Source organism: Amblyraja radiata, chromosome 31 (assembly GCF_010909765.2).
Source record: "Amblyraja radiata isolate CabotCenter1 chromosome 31, sAmbRad1.1.pri, whole genome shotgun sequence".
Taxonomy (NCBI): domain Eukaryota; kingdom Metazoa; phylum Chordata; class Chondrichthyes; order Rajiformes; family Rajidae; genus Amblyraja; species Amblyraja radiata.
The window spans coordinates 20,563,503-20,580,128 of NC_045986.1; the positions used below are offsets into that span (position 1 = coordinate 20,563,503).

Sequence of the window (16,626 nt, forward strand, 5' to 3'; positions counted from 1 at the left end):
ACCCAGTCCTCTCCCACACTACTTTCCTCCAACTGCTTCACAATCTGCAACTTTTCAAATCTATCTCACAACTTCCTTTGTTCCAACCATCTGCCTATCGAACCCACTCCTCACCAATGTCGGCTATTACCTGCCATGCTTCCTCTTGCCTCTACCTTTTTCCAGCTTTCTTCTCCCACTCACTAATTCTCCCACTATGTCTGGGATTACAAGTGATAACAGATGTCCCCTTCACACCACTCTCATCATTTTCCAGGAACTGGTAAAACTCAAACAAAGATCGGGAAGTGCCTGGATATATGACGTTGGCAGCGTTCACAAGGATATCCCTGCCATGTGTCTGACATTTTGAGATTCAAATTCCACTATGAGGATGTCAACAGATAATTTACCAATGCACGGCAACGGAGCCTCACTGTTATACTGTGGATGTTGTGTTAAATCTGGCCCAGTCTGCTCTCCGAGATGTAAGCGATCCAAAGTCACCATGTGAAGAAAATCAAGGGAGTTCACCCTTGATGACCTGTCTGGATTTACCTCTTGATGACATGTCATTATTGTGTTACCATTTGTGCGATCTTCCTGCGTATTAACTGAGTGCAGCTCTCCCTAAATTACAACAGAAACGATATTTCACTGGAAGTATTTCACTGACCACAAGTATTCCCTGAATTTTTCAGTTTGACTGATCACAGTGTGTTGTTTAGCACAGCCGTCTCAGAGTCTGTGTTGTGTGGACTTGGGTGAGTTAAGAGGTGATTTTAGTCTTACTTTATCACTTCATTGGTTTTATTTAGCAAGCAACTATTAGTCTTCCAGCTGATTGAATAACCAGCTAGAAAAAGTTAATTGAATCAGGTAACCTGGGAGACTGAATGTGCAAACCCATCTCAAAAAACATGGTCTGTGTGTAACAAAGCATCCTGTGAGCAACGACCACTATATGGTGAATAAGGGACTGCAGCGGAGTTGGAAAATTGTGACAGAATTAAATAAATCGATTACATTAAATAAATATTTTAAGACAGATCTGCCAGGATAATGATGTATTGTGACTGTAGTACTTAGGCTTTGATTGAATTCATTGCATTTCCCAGCAACAGAAGATAGGTCAGATTTTTTTTTTAAAACACAAAGTGCTGGAGTAACTCAGCAGGTCAGGCAGCATTTCTGGAGGTAAAGGATAGGTGACGTTTCGGGTCGGAACTCTTCTTTGGAATGAAGAAGACCCAAAACGTCACCTATCCTTTTTCTCCAAAGGTGCAGTCTGACTTGCTGTTTCTCCAGCACGTTGTGTCTATCTCTGGTATAAACCAGCATCTGCAGTTATTTGGTTCAGCACCTCTTCAGACATGGATAGGTGATGGTTTGGGTCATTATAATCTGTAGATGGACCCCGACACAAAATGTCACCTATCCATGTTCTTCAAAGACGATGTCTGACCTTTTGAGTTACTCCAGCACTTTGTCTATTTTGTAAAGCAAAATCTGCAGTCCCTTGTCTTTCCAGGGTCCAAGTTAATATCTCTTTGATTATCTGCAGTTTCAGGAACTTCAGTGTGGAGTTGATGAGATGGAGTCTTCTGAAGACTGAAATGCATCAGGGAGGAAAAACACTATTCTGACACTTAATATTGGAAGACAACCATATTCCATAGACTTAGCATTGGTGGAATGGTTGGTCAGGAGGGATAAGTGAATGTGACAACAGGTATGGGGATCCTGAAGATAATTTTTCAGGAGTCTCGGCCTTTACCAGAAAAATAGGAAGCGGTTATTTTAGTCTGAAACTGGGACCTTAACTTAACAAAAGCAACTATGATGGCATTGTGAATTATTTTAGCAATGATTGATTGGGTTTGATTACAAGGTTTGAGAGGAAATAAGCAATGGTTAAGAGGTAAGCAATGCAGAGCTTACAAGGAAGAGAAGTGAAAGCTAACATTAGATATAACAAAAAAGCCTTGTAATATTTCTTGAAAGAAGTGGCAATCCTGAGGAATGAAAATGTTCTGATTGCATCAAAGGAGGTCCAATCCATCGATAAGGAAAGGTGAGCAAGGGACACAATAGGGTGGCACGGTGACGCAGTCGTAGACCTGCTGCCTTGCAACGCCAGAAACGCAGGTTCAATCCTGACTATGGGTGCTGTCTGTAGGTTAATTGGCTTCTGTAAATTGGCCATAGAATGTAGGATAGAACATAGTGTTTGGGTGATTTTTGGTTGGCATGAACAAGGTGGGCCGAATGGCCTGTTCCCACGCTGTATCTCTAAACTAAACTAAACAAAGCACAAAAACAAACTCCTGGAACAGACAATATGATGCGGGGGGAAATGTGAAGTTATTAACTTTGGTAGAAAAAGAGTATTTTAAAGGGTGAGCGATTGAGACAGTTGGTGTTCAGAGGGAGTTATTTAAGTTATGTCCTTGTGCCTGGACCACCTGACGTTACAATGTAAGCCGTCATCACAACAAAAACTAAAATAAAACAGTTGTGCCCTTCGGGAACGGTGTGAAGAAGGGACCCGACCCGACCCGAGACGTCACCGATCCATTTTCTCCATAGATGCTGCCTGACCCGCAGAGTTACTCCAGCACTTTGTGTCCTTTTGTGTATCCTTTGGGACTCGTCCATCTCTCTAAATGGTGATCTTAATGAGTTACTGCAGGTGATGGACATGGACACCCATTCTCAGTGCTTCTTCTAATCGATGTTGAATGTGGATGTGTTTTGATACATCAGCCAAGGCAGAGCAGTAGATGCTAATCAGCGGAAGGTTTTCATGTCCATTTTTCTACCATACGGCATGCCTTAAACATTGTCGATAATATGTGTTCCTTTGCTTCCAAACTATAGATAATGAATTGGGTGGCATGTGGCACAGCGGAGGAGTTGTTGTCTTACAGCACCAGACACCCAGGTTCGATCTTGACCAGAGGTGCTATCTGTACAGAGTTTGGACATTACTCAACCCCATTCTCCTGCCTTCTCCCCATAACATCTAACACCCATATTAATCAAAATCCATCCTTGTCAGCTGACGACTAGCGATGCATCACTGAACCGAAATATTACTTTTAGAGTCATAGAGTCTCACTGTGTGGAAACAGGCCCTGCGGCCCAACTTGCCCACACCGACCAACATGTCCCATCTACATTAGTCCCACCTACCTGCGTTTGGCCTATATCCCTCCAAACCTGTCCTATCCATGTGTTTAAGAAGGAACTGCAGATGCTGGAAAATCGAAGGCACACAAAAGTGCTGGAGAAACTCAGCAGGTGCAGCAGCATCTATGGAGCGAAGGAGATAGGCAATGTTTCGAGTTTGAAGAAGGGTTTCGGCCCGAAACGTTGCCTATCTCCTTCGCTCCATAGATGCTGCTGCACCCGCTGAGTTTCTCCAGCACTTTTGTGTACCTGTCCTATCCATATACCTGTGTAGGAAAGAACTGCAGATATTGTAGGAAGGAACTGCAGATGCTGCTTTAAACCGAAGATAGACACAAAATGCTGGAGTTACTCAGCGAGACAGGCAGCATCTCTGGAGAGAAGGAATGGGTGACGTTTCGGATCGAGACCCTTCTTCAGACCCGAACTCGTCACCTATTCCTTTTCTCCAGATATGCTGTCTGACCGCTGAGTTACTCCAGCTTTCTGTGCCTATCTTCACTTCAAACCAGCAACTGCAGTTCCCAGTCTTAAGACAAGTACATGGATAGAATATAGACACAAAAAGCTGGAGTAACTCAGCGGTCAGATATCTGGAGAAAAGGATTAGGTGACGAGTTTGGGTCTGAAGAAGGGTCTCCTTTTCTCCAGAGATGCTGCCTGACTCGCTGAGATACTTCAGCTTTTTGTGTCTTTCTTCTATCCATGTACCTGTCTAAATGTTTATTTGACGCTGGGACAGTCAACGTTTAGGACCATTTCAGATTGTGTTTTTTTAAATGCAGGAGTCAAGTCAAGAGAGTTTATTGTCATGTGTCGCTGATAGGACAATGAAATTCTTGCTTCGCTTCAGCACAACAGAACAAAGTAGGCATTAACTACAAAACAGATCAGTGTGTACATATACTTGGTGGGTTAAAGTCTGAAGAGCGGCCAGCCCAGCCCAGCACGCAGGGAGTTAAGGCAAGATAGAGAGGCACCGCCCACAAAGTGGTCGAAGCGCTGCCGCCGCCTCCCAGCCTTTCGGCTCCTTGTAATTGGTGTGTGGCCGTCACTCAGGGGGCAGGAGCTGTCAATCGGCGGGCGGGGTGCTCCCTCACGCTGTGCTAGAGGCAGCGCAAGGCCAGACTGGGCGGCGAACGGGGGGTCGAGCGGTGGAGCCGGCAGCAGCAATGGTAGGAGGCGTAGGGAGGGAGGGAGGAGGGGAGGTTTATTTACTACCTCGGCTCTAAGAGCGTACGGTTTGTGGGGAGAACGAGGAGAAACTGTGTCCTCCCGGTCAAAGCGTGCAGAGTACAGCAGAAGTGTCCTGCGGGCCGGAGGGGGGAGGGTCCGATTCCCCCGAGAGAGTTTACCCCGCTGTTTACTGAGCGAGGGGCGACCTGGACCCTGCCTCAGGTGGCCGCGCTTTCACCCGGCGTGAGTTTCAGCCGCTTCGTGTCGGTTTCACTTCTTGTGAGTTTCAGACTGCAAACTCTGGCAGAGCCAGCCTCACTCGTGCGTGTGTGTGTGGGTGTGTGTGTGTGTGGAATCCGACCGCTCCGCCCGTATTATTTGTTTTCCCTCCGATTTGTTTGTTGGGGTCTAGTGTCTTCCTTGACTGTGGGCAAATAATCTCCCCTGCTTTCCAGATGTGCATTGGTAAACGTGGGCAGATGTGCGCCGCCGAGACTGTAAACAAGTTACACAAGTACTGTGACACAACTGTGCGTCTCTCTCCAGACTTACCTGCCTACCGTTACACGTGATATCTCATTTCTCTATCCACAGCATGCGGGTCTGTTTGGAAAGAAGATATTAATATATTTACATGGGGGAAAAAATCAATGTAATATTGATAGGGGAGAATACAGTACAAGGAGGAATTGAGGACGCTGGTTTAAGACGAAGGCAGACACAGAAAGCTGGAGTTTTGTGTCTCTGGGAGAATATAGCTCGTACTCTCTCCGGCCAGAGGAGGTTCCGTCTACTTGTTCTGCTGAAGAAGCATCGAGAGTTGGAGTGTAACTTAAGAAAGGCAGAACCACGCCAGCGCACCGGCTGGGAGAGTAGCTCGGGGGAACAGATGATCCACTCTCCTCTCCTGTCTTCTGTTGACTAACTTTATTTTAGCTCTTCCGCTCTGGGATGGCGTATCTCCTGCGGTGGGAATGGGAATGCCTCCCTTAATAAAACCCCGGTCACAGCGAGCCGTTCGCTGGCAGGGAGCCGAATGTGTTCCTTGTCCGAGGTGGTGTTCAGAACTAACCACGTTCCCAGCGAGACACGATACACTGGCGTAACTCAGCGGGTCAAGCAGCATGAGAGCGAGGCCCAGCGCAAATTGGAGGAAAAGCACTTTCGCTTGGGCAGCGGTATGAATATTGACTTCTCTAACTTCAAGTAACCTTTGCTTTCCCCCCTCTCTTCATCCCTCCCCCATCTTAGTTCTCCGACGTCTGACTGTCCCCCTGGTTTTTTTTTATCCTTGTTTGCTTCGTTGTCAACTTCTCCCAACAATGATTTATTCTACATTTTCCTTGACCTCCATCTCTCTTGATATCTCGTTTTCACACCTTACACTTAATTATCTCTGTCTCCCTCTCCCCTGACTCTCGGTCTGAAGAAGGGTCTCGACTCGAAATGCCACCCATTCCTTCTATCCAGAGATGCTGCCTGTCCTGCTGAGTTGCTCCAGCATTTTGTGTCTTATCTTCAGGCAGCAACATCTCCAGATGGAAGGAATGGGTGATGTTTTGTGTCGAGACCCTTCTTCAGTCTTCACCCTTCTATCCAGAGATGCTGCCTGTCCTGCTGCGTTACTCCAGCATTTTGTGCCTATCTTCGGTTTAAACCAGCATCTGCAGTTCCTTCCTTCACATTCGTAGCTCAACAGTTTTCCTCGTCTTTTCTGCATCCAGATATAGTTGAGTCCATTTCAAAAGGCTGAGTAATTAGAACATAGAACATGCAAAGTACAGCACAGGAATGGGCCCTTCGGTAAAACAATGTCTGTGGCAAACATAATGCTAAGTTAAGTGCTAACATAATGCTAAGTTGGCTGAGGAAGGGTCTCGGCCCGAAACGTCACCCTTTCCTTTTCTCCAAAGATGCTGTCTGACCCGCTGAGTTACTCCAGCATTTTGTGTCTACCTTTGCTAAGTTCAACTAATCTCCTTTGTCCACATGAGATCTACATCCCTCTATGCACCTGCACATCCATGTGCCTATCTAAAAGCCTCTTAAACAACACTAGCATATCAGCCTCCACCACCACTGCTGGCAGCGCATTCCAAGCACCCAAACACCTGTGTCAAAAATACGTTCCATGCATTTTGAATGTTGCCCCCCTTTACCCTGAAGCTATGCCATGTAGTCTGACATTTCCACAAAGATCAGTCTGAAGAACGGTCTTGGCCCGAAACGTGCTCCCCGGATGCTCTTGTTTCCCCCCACACTCCAAAGGCGTGCAGTTTTGAAGGTTAATTGGCTTCAGTAAGATTGTAAATTGTCCCTCGTGTGTGTGTTTGTGTAGGATCGTTCTAGTGTCCATGCAAAGGAAATAGGCAACGTTTCGGGCTGAAACCCGAAGGGTTTCGGCCAGAAACGTTGCCTATTTCCTTCGCTCCATAGATGCTGCTGCACCCGCTGAGTTTCTCCAGCACTTTTGTCTACCTTCGATTTTCCAGCATCTGCAGTTCCTTCTTAAACTATTTCCACAAAGATGTTTTGTCATAATTGACCAGCGAGGGTGTGGTGTTTATTAGACAGTCTATGATTTGGTTAATGTTTGAGGCTTGGGTCATTGTCCTTGAGGAAGTTTGGTCTATGTAAACACCACTCTGTAAACAGCGCAGGTGACTTGGTATTGACTGAAAGATACAGCATGGAAACGGGCCCCCCCCGTCCCACCAAATCCATGCCGACCAACAATCATCCATTCTCACTAGTTCCATGTTTTCCCGTCCAATTTACAGAGGCCATTTATCCTCTGAACCTGCACGTTCTTGAGATGCGCGAGGAAAATGGAAAACCCTTAAGAAACACATATGGTCACAGGGAGAACGTGCAAACACTGCACAGACAGCACCTGAGGTCAGGGTCGAGCCCGGGTCTCTGGTGCTATAGAACAGCAGCTCTACCAGCAGCACCAATGTGTCTTCATTAAACTGATAGTCATTGCAAACCTGAGGGCTCTTGACTCCATGGCAACCCTCCTTTGAAAGGATATTCATAAATATTCCAGCAACTCTTGGTACTGACTCCCTGCAGGGCATTGTTCGGTGTGGTGATCAGTCAGGTGTATTAGTTGAACCCTGGGAGGAATGCACAATGCCGCACTGTGACTGGGAGGCAGGTGTTAATTCTATCGACACCAGAAACATAAATTGAGGTGTTCATTGTTCTCTTTGTGAAAATGGAACTATCAGAGGGTAGCGAACCTGTGGAATTCATTGCCACAGACGGCTGTGGAAGCCAAGTCATTGTGCATTTTTTTTAAAGAGGGGATTGATAGGTTCTTGATCAGTAAGGGTTTCAAAGGTTATGAGGAGAAGGCTGAGAGAATGGGGTTGAGAGGGAAAGATAGATCGATCGGCCATCATTGAATGGCAGAGTTGACTCGATGGGTCAAGCGGCTTAATTCTGCTCCTATGACTTACAAACCTATTTTGATGGTGCATGAATGGCCCATCTTGGAGCTGGTTCAGTCTGGTGATTGAGTTGGATTGTTCTTTACTCAATGGAGTTTAGATTAGTTTAGAGATACAGCATGGAAACAGGCCCTTCACCTCCCCGAATCCACAACGACCTTTGATCACCAATTCACACTAGTTCCATGTTGTCCACTTTCACTCTGCTACCTGTAATGACTTCCAAACACGTGTGGTCTTCACTACATGTTTTATTATAGACACTGGTATAAAACACACACTGTGCCCTAGCTGTCCGTGGTCTGTCACTGGAGATAGAGAGTGAGAGAGACGTGGGGAGGCTACAGTTATACAGAAGATAATGGGGAGTGGTTAGTAGTGGTGAGGTCACTATGTTAAAGGAGCATGCACTGATCAACACTACCCACACACTGGGAGCAATTTACAGAGGTCAATTAACCCATCTTGCCCCACCCACGTCTTTGGAAACCGGAGCACCCGAAGAAAACCCACGCAGTTGCAGGGAGAATGTGCAAACTTCACGCAGACAACACCCGAGGTCAGGATCGAACCCGGGTCACTGGTGCTGTGAGGCAGCAGCTGTGCCACTCTGCCACCCACAGTTGGGGAAAAAAACATGTTCTGAGGGATAGCGAGATGGGAAGAAAATGAGAAGATGCTTCCTATAACCATAGAGTTGAATTGAAGAAGAGTGTGGTTGGAGAAAGAAAGGTTGACCACTTTGGGTCAAGATGAGGGGCAAATTCATGTTGGGAAAGGGTGTAAACCTGCGTGCCAAAGAACTGTGCATTTTCGCACTGGGGTTTGATATATTTTTGCCTCATAGGTGAATAAAAGGATAAGAAGATCAGTGGGATTGTCTGCTGGAAGGATTTTCAATTATCTGGTTGGGGTGGAGAGCAGGATTGTGGAACTACACAGCCTATTCCTGCTTCTGCTCCCATTAGATTCATAATCCAAAGCAAACCTCTTTAAATTTTTAGTACAGAAATTTCGTCATTGGGTCGGAAATTGAGCGTACTATTCTTTTTGAAAATAATTTGGTTTATTGAAGAGCACTTTACAATGTTCTGAGATTGTAAAAGGTGCTGTGCAAACATAGGTCATTCTCCTTGATTTTAATCCTTGTGGAAACAGCTGCACCTGTAACATGGGACCAGCTGTTGTCAAATTGAGCATGAGGAGTTGGGAATGTTTTAGGAAATGGCAAACTAATGAACACGGGGAGATGATGAAGCTGTAGCGAATCTCCTAGTACTGGGCCATCGGCGAGACCAAACATAGACAGGGCGATTTTTTTTTTTTCCACCTTCGCTCAGTCTGCCTGGTCCTACCTGATCTCCCGGTTGCTAAACACTTTAATTCTCCTTCCCATTCCCACACTGACCTTTCTGTCCTCGGCCTCCTCCATTGTCCGAGTGAAGCTAAATGCATTTTGGAGGAACAGCATCTCATATTTAGCTTGGATTTACAACCAGTTGGTATGAAAATTGATTTCTCTAACTTCGAGTAACCCCGACATTCCCCCTCTTTCCATCCGTCCCCCGCCCAAGTCGCACCAGCCTCATTCCCACCCAACAAACAGCTAACAATGGACTGTGTCCTTTATCATTGTTAGTTTTATGCACATCTTTCATTCATTGTTCTATATCTCTCTACATCATCGTCTATGTCTCTTGTTTCCCTTTCCCGTGACTTTCAGTCTGAAGAAGGGTCCCAACTCAAAACGTCATCCATTCTTTCCTTCCAGAGATGCTGTCTGTCTGCTGCCTACCTGGGCTAATCCTATTTGCCTGAATTTGGCCCATATCCCTCTGAAAGTTTCCCCATCCAGGTACTTGAGTGAATATCTTTTTGAACATAATTGCTCGACTATTTCCACCAGCAGTTTGTTCCCACATGCACATTGTCCTCTGTGTGGAAAGGTTTGCCCCACAGGTCTCTTTTCAATCTTTCCCTCTCAGCTCAAGTCTAGTTTTAGTTTTAGTTAAAACCTTCTAGTTTTAGACTCTCCCACCTTTGGAAAAAGACTGTGACTGTTCACCTTATCTATGTCCATTGTGAATTTATATACATCTATATCATTATCCCTCTGTCTCCAACACTCCAGAGGAAAAAGAAGCGTCAACCTATCTAACCTCTCCTTATAACTCTAGGCTTCACATCTCAGTAAAATCCTTGTCAATGACCAATCATCATCCAAATCTACATCAAGCTAGACAAAACTGTGCAGTGCCCGAATGAGGGATTATTCAGGAGTAATCGGATTACGTGGTAGGCATTGATTCCAATGAGAACCGGTCTTCAGAATATCTGGTCTAACATTCATTGCAAGCAGTAATCGGTTTGAAATTAAATTGAAATTAAAGGATAAGGGGGAAATCTTTTAGGACCGAGATGAGGAAAACATTTTTCAAGCAGAGTGGTGAATCTCTGGAATTCTCTGCCACAGAAGGTAGTTGAGGCCAGTTCATTGGCTATATTTAAGAGGGAGTTAGATGTGGCCCTTGTGGCTAAAGGGATCAGGGGGTATGGAGAGAAGGCAGGTACAGGATACTGAGTTGGATGATCAGCCATGATCATATTGAATGGCGGTGCAGGCTCGAAGGGCCAAATGCCCTACTCCTGCACCTATTTTCTATGTTTCTATGTAAGCAAACAGCACTGTCTACAGATGGGAGGCTAGTGGCTGCTCAAGAAGTGTGGTCTACAAACTCCCATGAATGTGATAGCGTAGGTATTGGCATTCTTACGTTCTCATTAGATGTTAGAGGTATGTTCATTGACTTAAATAAAACATTTTCTACTTAAGTTGGTTTGCTTCCTTGTGGTATAGATCATGAAAGCTTCCAGACAAGACATATTGGCACATTTAGCATGTTTGGCCTGTCTATTAATTATTGGGATATTTGTGTATTCTGGGAATCGGCTCCCTCAACACCAGTTTTAGATGTCGGGTTTCTCTGACAAACCACCTACAGCATTTTCTTTGTGGTATATCTTTCCTTGGATGAAGAGACAAAACTCGATGCAATACTCCAGATGCAGTGTGACCAATGCCTCAAATAATAATAGTAAGACATCATTGCCCCTATATTCAAAGCACTTGCAAGTGATGCCAATATACAATTGGAGGAACAGCATCTCATATTTCGCTTGGCCAACTCACAGCCCAGTAGTATGAATATTGATTTCTCTCACTTCGGGTAGCCTCAGCATTCCCTTTCTCTCTATCCCTCTCCCACCCAAGTCGTACCAGCTTCTCATTTTCACCCTACAAACAGCCTACAATTTCCTTTATCATCATTATTTTGCATATCTTTCATTCATTGTTCTTTATCTCTCCACATCATCGTCTATATCTCTCGTTTCCCTTAGCCCTAACCAGTCTGAAGAAGGGTCTAGACCCGAAACGTCACCCATTCCTTCTCTCCAGAGATGCTGCCTGTCCCCGCTGAGTTACTCCAGCTTTTTGCGTTTATCTTTGGTTTAAACTAGCATCTGCAGTTCCTTCTTACCATTCCTCTTGACTGGTTGTTGTCCCTTCACATGTGTTTCCAAAGACCAATGGTCAATGCAGTGACACAGCTGGTGGGCCTGCTGCCTCACAGCACCAGAGACTGATTCGATCCTGACCTTTGGTGTTCCCTGTGTGGAGTTTGCACATTCTCCCTGTGACCACATGCATGCATTTCCTCCAAATGCGTCGATTCCACCCCACATCCCAAAGACTTCTCTAAGTGCACAGGAACACAGATCTTTATCATTAGAAAGGATGAAGGCAGCACATGTGGAACGCCACCACTTGCAAATTCCCGTCCAAGCTGCACATGTCATCATTTTTAATTCCTATTAATTTCTCCCACATTACTTGTTTACTAACAGTAATTTCCTTTTGCTTCTTTGTATAGACTCTTGGCCCGCGAGCATTTCTGGGAAGTTATTTGTTTCCTCTTCCGTGATAGCAGAACCAACCTATTTGTTTAACTGTTTGTCAATTCTTTGTTCCCCATTACAACTTCTCTTGTTTCATATCGTCTTTTAACATATTAATTACGTTTCTGTTCCTTGCATGTTCATTCCCACCCTTTCCGTCCCTCCCCCCCCCCCCTAGTTTCACTGTTCGCATCCCCTCGTTATTACCTTTTCCCCACAGCCCACAATGGACCATTGTGGGCTCCACCTTTCCTTGATCATCGGTGCTGGCTTTGATTTGTTTTTTTCATACCTTTCATCCATTTGTTCTTTCTACCTTTTCACATCTCTAGTTTCCCTCTCCCCGACTCTCAGACTGAAGAAGGGTCCTGACCCGAAACATTACTCATTAAAGAACACCCCTTGCAGGTTCTATTTCTCAATGTAATTGGGGAAGGATGAGAAAAATTGCTGCGTTTGACACTCAGAAGCTTCCTTGGCTTAAATGTCACTCATTAGCACCGTGTACCTCGATGATTACTTATGAATTAGCGGAAGCTTTGGTCGACCAAAGAAGAGATTCCATTAGATTAACAGATCAAAAGACTTGACACAGTTGAAGTGTTAAGTCAGGCTAGTGAAGCAGACAGCTTGCATCATTTTGATGTGTAAATCCAGAACAATACTGCCTCTTACTGATTGCACTGAATATTTACATCTCACTGGCTGTCTTCCTTCAGATCTCCGAAGAAGCAAATATTGTTAATTTGTTGTAATGGCCACATTCCCAATACCATCCAGTGGGAAAACCTAAGACTTTTGTGGCTGATTTCGTCTGAACCAAATGATTTCCCAACCTGGGAGCTTCAACGATTTAATTTGCACTCTGTTGTCCTGAGTGTATTGCCATCTTATCCTGCTCCAATCTGTCCCTTCATGTAAAATCCCTATCCCACATTCACAACCAGCCCCTTGGCATTATTGGGGAGGAAGGAGCTGCAGATGCTGGTTTGCACAAAAGATAGACACAAAATGTGTCTGGTGGGAACCTGGAATGCACTACTGGCTGGTGGTTCCATAGGGGACAGATAGAGGAACAAAGCACGCACGCAAGACTCTGAGGGAAATCCCAAGAATGGTACAAGTATTGTGCAGGGAGGAACTACCGATGATAGACACAAAATGCTGAAGCAACTCGGGTCAGTCAGCATCTCTGGAGATAAGGAATAGGTGATGTTTTGGGTAGCGATCCTTCTTCAGACTCCAGTCTTCTCCCGAGTAAAGTCTGAAGAAGGGTCTCGACCCAAAATGTCACCTATTCCTTTTCTCCAGCGATGCTGCCTGACCCGCTGAGTTGCACCAACATTTTGTGTCTATCCTTGGCATTACTGTCTTGTTAGCCTTGCCTAACACTTTCATCTCTCTGTGCAGCAGCATCTATGGAGCGAAGGAAATAGGCAAAGTTTCGGCCCGAAACGTTGCCTATTTCCTTTGCTCCATAGATGCTGCTGCACCCGCTGAGTTTCTCCAGCATTTTTGTGTACCTTCGATTTTCCAGCATCTGCAGTTCCTTCTTAAACACTTTCATCTGTCTGTCTTATTCTCTATCCATATTACCATTTCACCTCCAAACTCTACTTCCTCTGTGTTTTCTCCTGAAATGCCTTTGATTTTGTCTTTCAAAAACAAAGCATTTAGCTATCCATTTACACCAATGTTATTGCAGCTACTGATACCATCTCTTGATGTCTGGCTCCATTAAAAAGTACTGTTTTCACATAGTCTATGCCCCTAGCCCCTCAAGTGTTACATGTACATGACATCGATCTCCAGCAAGAAAATGCCTGATCATCCCTCATTAACCTTCAAAGTGACTATTACCATTACCAAATCTCCCACCAGCATCCCTTTATGGTAGGGAAGGTGAGGGTAGTTAGATCACAATAGACCAGAAATCTAGAAATGAGGAACTGCAGATGCTGGTTTACACGAAAGGACACACAGTGCTGGAGTAACTCAGCGGGCCAGGCAGCGTTTCAGGAGAACATAGACGTGTGATGTTTCGGGTCAGAGCCCTTCTTCAGATTGAGGAAAGGTCCTGACCCGGAACATTACCTATCCATGTTCTCCAGACATGCTGTCTGACCCTCTGATTTCCTCCATAGAAACATGGAAAGATAGAAAAATAGGTGCAGGAGTAGGCCATTCGGCCCTTTGAGCTAGCACCGCCATTCAATATAATCATGGCTGATCATCTAAAATCAGTACCCTGTTCCTGCTTTTCCCTCCATAACCCTTGATTTCTTTAGCCCTAACTCTCTTGAGCTAAATCTAACTCTCTTGAAAACATCCAGTGAATTGGCCACCACTGCCTTCTGTGGCAGAGAATTCCACAGATTCACAACTCTCTGGGTCCAGCACTTTGTGTCCTTTTGTTGACCAGAAATCTCACTGGACCAGCCGTTTAATTCTGTAACTATGGCATTGGTGTATTTTTGTGGCATGCACTGAGATACTGTGAAGAACTTTGTTTTGAACCGCTGCATCCACTGAGCATGAAATACCAAGTGGTATATTTGCCCCCATACAAACAGCACAGATCTCCACACCACAAACTAACCCCTTCCGACCCCAATGCAAATATTGAAAGCAATGCAAATAAGTTTTCAAAACAATGCTAATATACTGTGAAGGAAGGAACTGCAGATGCTGGTTTACACCAAAGATAGACTCACAATGCTGGAGTACCTCAGTGGGGCAGCATCCCTGGAGAGAAGGAATGAGTGATGTTTCGGGACGAGATCCTTCTTCAGACTGCCTGTCCCGCTGAGTTACTCCAGCAATTTGTGTCTATCTTCAATGGTAATATACTATTTGAAAGGAATCAAATTCAGTTTGAGCTTTGCCATTTGCAAGTATTTGCTGTAGTCATGGATAAAAACTATTAGATCCAAAAACCTATAGATTGAGACATTGTGAGGAGTTCTTGTAGGTGATGTTGGTCACTGGTGAGTTATATCCAGGTCTTGTGAGAGGCTACAGCAGAGGTGATATGAGGCACGAGACACTTGTGTTAGATCAAGACTAGAAAACCTTGTTCTTGAAAGTGTTTTAACAGGATTATTCGAAAGGGAGAAATATTTTTCGCCAGCCTTACTCTGTTCAAAGATTGGAAAATGAGATTAGATTTTTCTTGGTGTTGTATTTGAGGTCATCCTGCTGGTCTTGCTTTGATTTACGAGTTCTTTTTTCTATAAGTCCTATTCCAGCAAGCACAATCACCATTGCTGTTTGGAAAGAAAGTCGGATTTATTATGACTGCCGTGGCTCTGAGGAAGAGGGGCTGAGCCAACTCTGTCTACGTGCCTCTCTCAAGATATAGAAACAAGGAACTGCCGTTGCTGATGCTCCCAAAAAAAAAGACATAAAGTGCTGGAGTAACTTGGTGCGTCAGGCAGCATCCCAGGAGAACATGGATGGCTGGCATTTCAGGTCGGAACCCTTCTGCAGACTGGTTTTAGTTTTTAGTTTAGAAACATAGAAAATAGGTTCAGGAGTAGGCCATTCGGCCCTTCGAGCCTGCACCGCCATTCGATATGATCATGGCTGATCATCCAACTCGGTATCCCATCCCTGCCTTCTCTCCATACCCCCTGATCCCTTTAGCCACAAGGGCCACATCTAACTCCCTCTTAAATATAGCTTTAAGAGTTTATAGTTTAAGAGATACAGAGGGGAAACAGGCCCTTCGGCCCACCGAGCCCTCACCGAACACCTTCTTCCCTGCACATTAACACTATCCAACACACATGAGGGACAATTTATACATACACCAAGCCAATTAACCTACAAACCTGTACGTCTTTGGAGTGTGGGAGGAAACAGAAGATCTTGGAGAAAACCCACGCGGTCACGGGGAGAACGTACAAACTCCGTACAGACAGCACCCGTAGTCGGGATCGAACCCGGGTGTCTGGCGCTGTAAAGCAGCAACGCTATCGTTGCGCCACCATGCAGCCTATGATTGCGTGTAGGGGGTGGGGATGAAAGCTAGAATAGAGGATAGGCAGGATAAGGCATGGTAGGTAATAGGTGAAGAGTCACCTACCCATGTTATCTGGGGATGCTGCCTGACCTGCTCAGTTACTCCAGCACTTTGTGTCTTTTTTTTGGTGCCTCTCTCAACCTTGCTTTCAAGAAAAAAATGATCGTTATAAGCAGACAATGTGGGCTCTTTGTGAGAAGCTACGTGTGTGCTAATTGGCTGCCATGCTTTTTAAATTAGATGACTGACGATGTGTTACGGAGGCTTTATTGAAAATAAAAATCTTTGTAGGGACATGTAGAAAGTGCTGTTTTAATCTCCCCCTCTCCGGGCCCTTTTGCAGCTGCCCCCACCTCAATGCTACCTGTAAGTGGACATAATTCAGCCAAGCAGCATAAAAACAAGCAGGAGTAAATTTCCACGCCTGGTTTTAATCAAACAACAAGTCCAAAATCCATTAATAACAATTCTCCTGAGTCAGATAAAATTTTAGCCTCTAGGACTAGAGTGCACTGCTGTTTCCTCTCTGATAAAACACCACAAAAACGCACACTTTGTTGTGATTGAGCATGTCGGTGCCCAATTGCTGGAGGTCATAGCCCTCGGACGGCCGTCTTGGTGCTTTATATCTGCGGCGCTCCCATTACTTCACTGTTTATCAGCAGTAAACACTTTTAATTTGTGGCAGCCCCATTGCTTTGACTTTCTGAATTCACCACAGCGACTTGGATCGAAAATGAAGGAGGGGAACTGTGTGGCTGTGCTTTGTGAACACCACAGCAAGTGGGAAGGAAGAACCACGCAGGTCTTAACTCATTATTTTGCAAGGCCAGGTACAGGAGT

The 16,626-nt window shown here is 45.1% G+C and overlaps 1 protein-coding gene across 4 annotated transcripts in view; it reads left to right on the plus strand.

Annotated features, from left to right (window-relative positions):
• Window positions 1-16,626, plus strand: part of ece1 (endothelin converting enzyme 1) — a 215,498-nt gene that overhangs the window by 52,189 nt on the left and 146,683 nt on the right. For 2 of the 4 annotated variants that reach the window (XM_033048032.1, XM_033048033.1), the window contains exon 1: window positions 4,197-4,346. The exons of the other annotated variants lie outside the window; for them this stretch is intronic. In XM_033048032.1, the coding sequence (XP_032903923.1) occupies window positions 4,344-4,346 (3 nt within the window). In that variant the 5' untranslated portion in view covers window positions 4,197-4,343. Of the gene's footprint in view, window positions 1-4,196; window positions 4,347-16,626 lie in introns of those variants that run through there. 4 annotated transcript variants of the gene reach the window in all.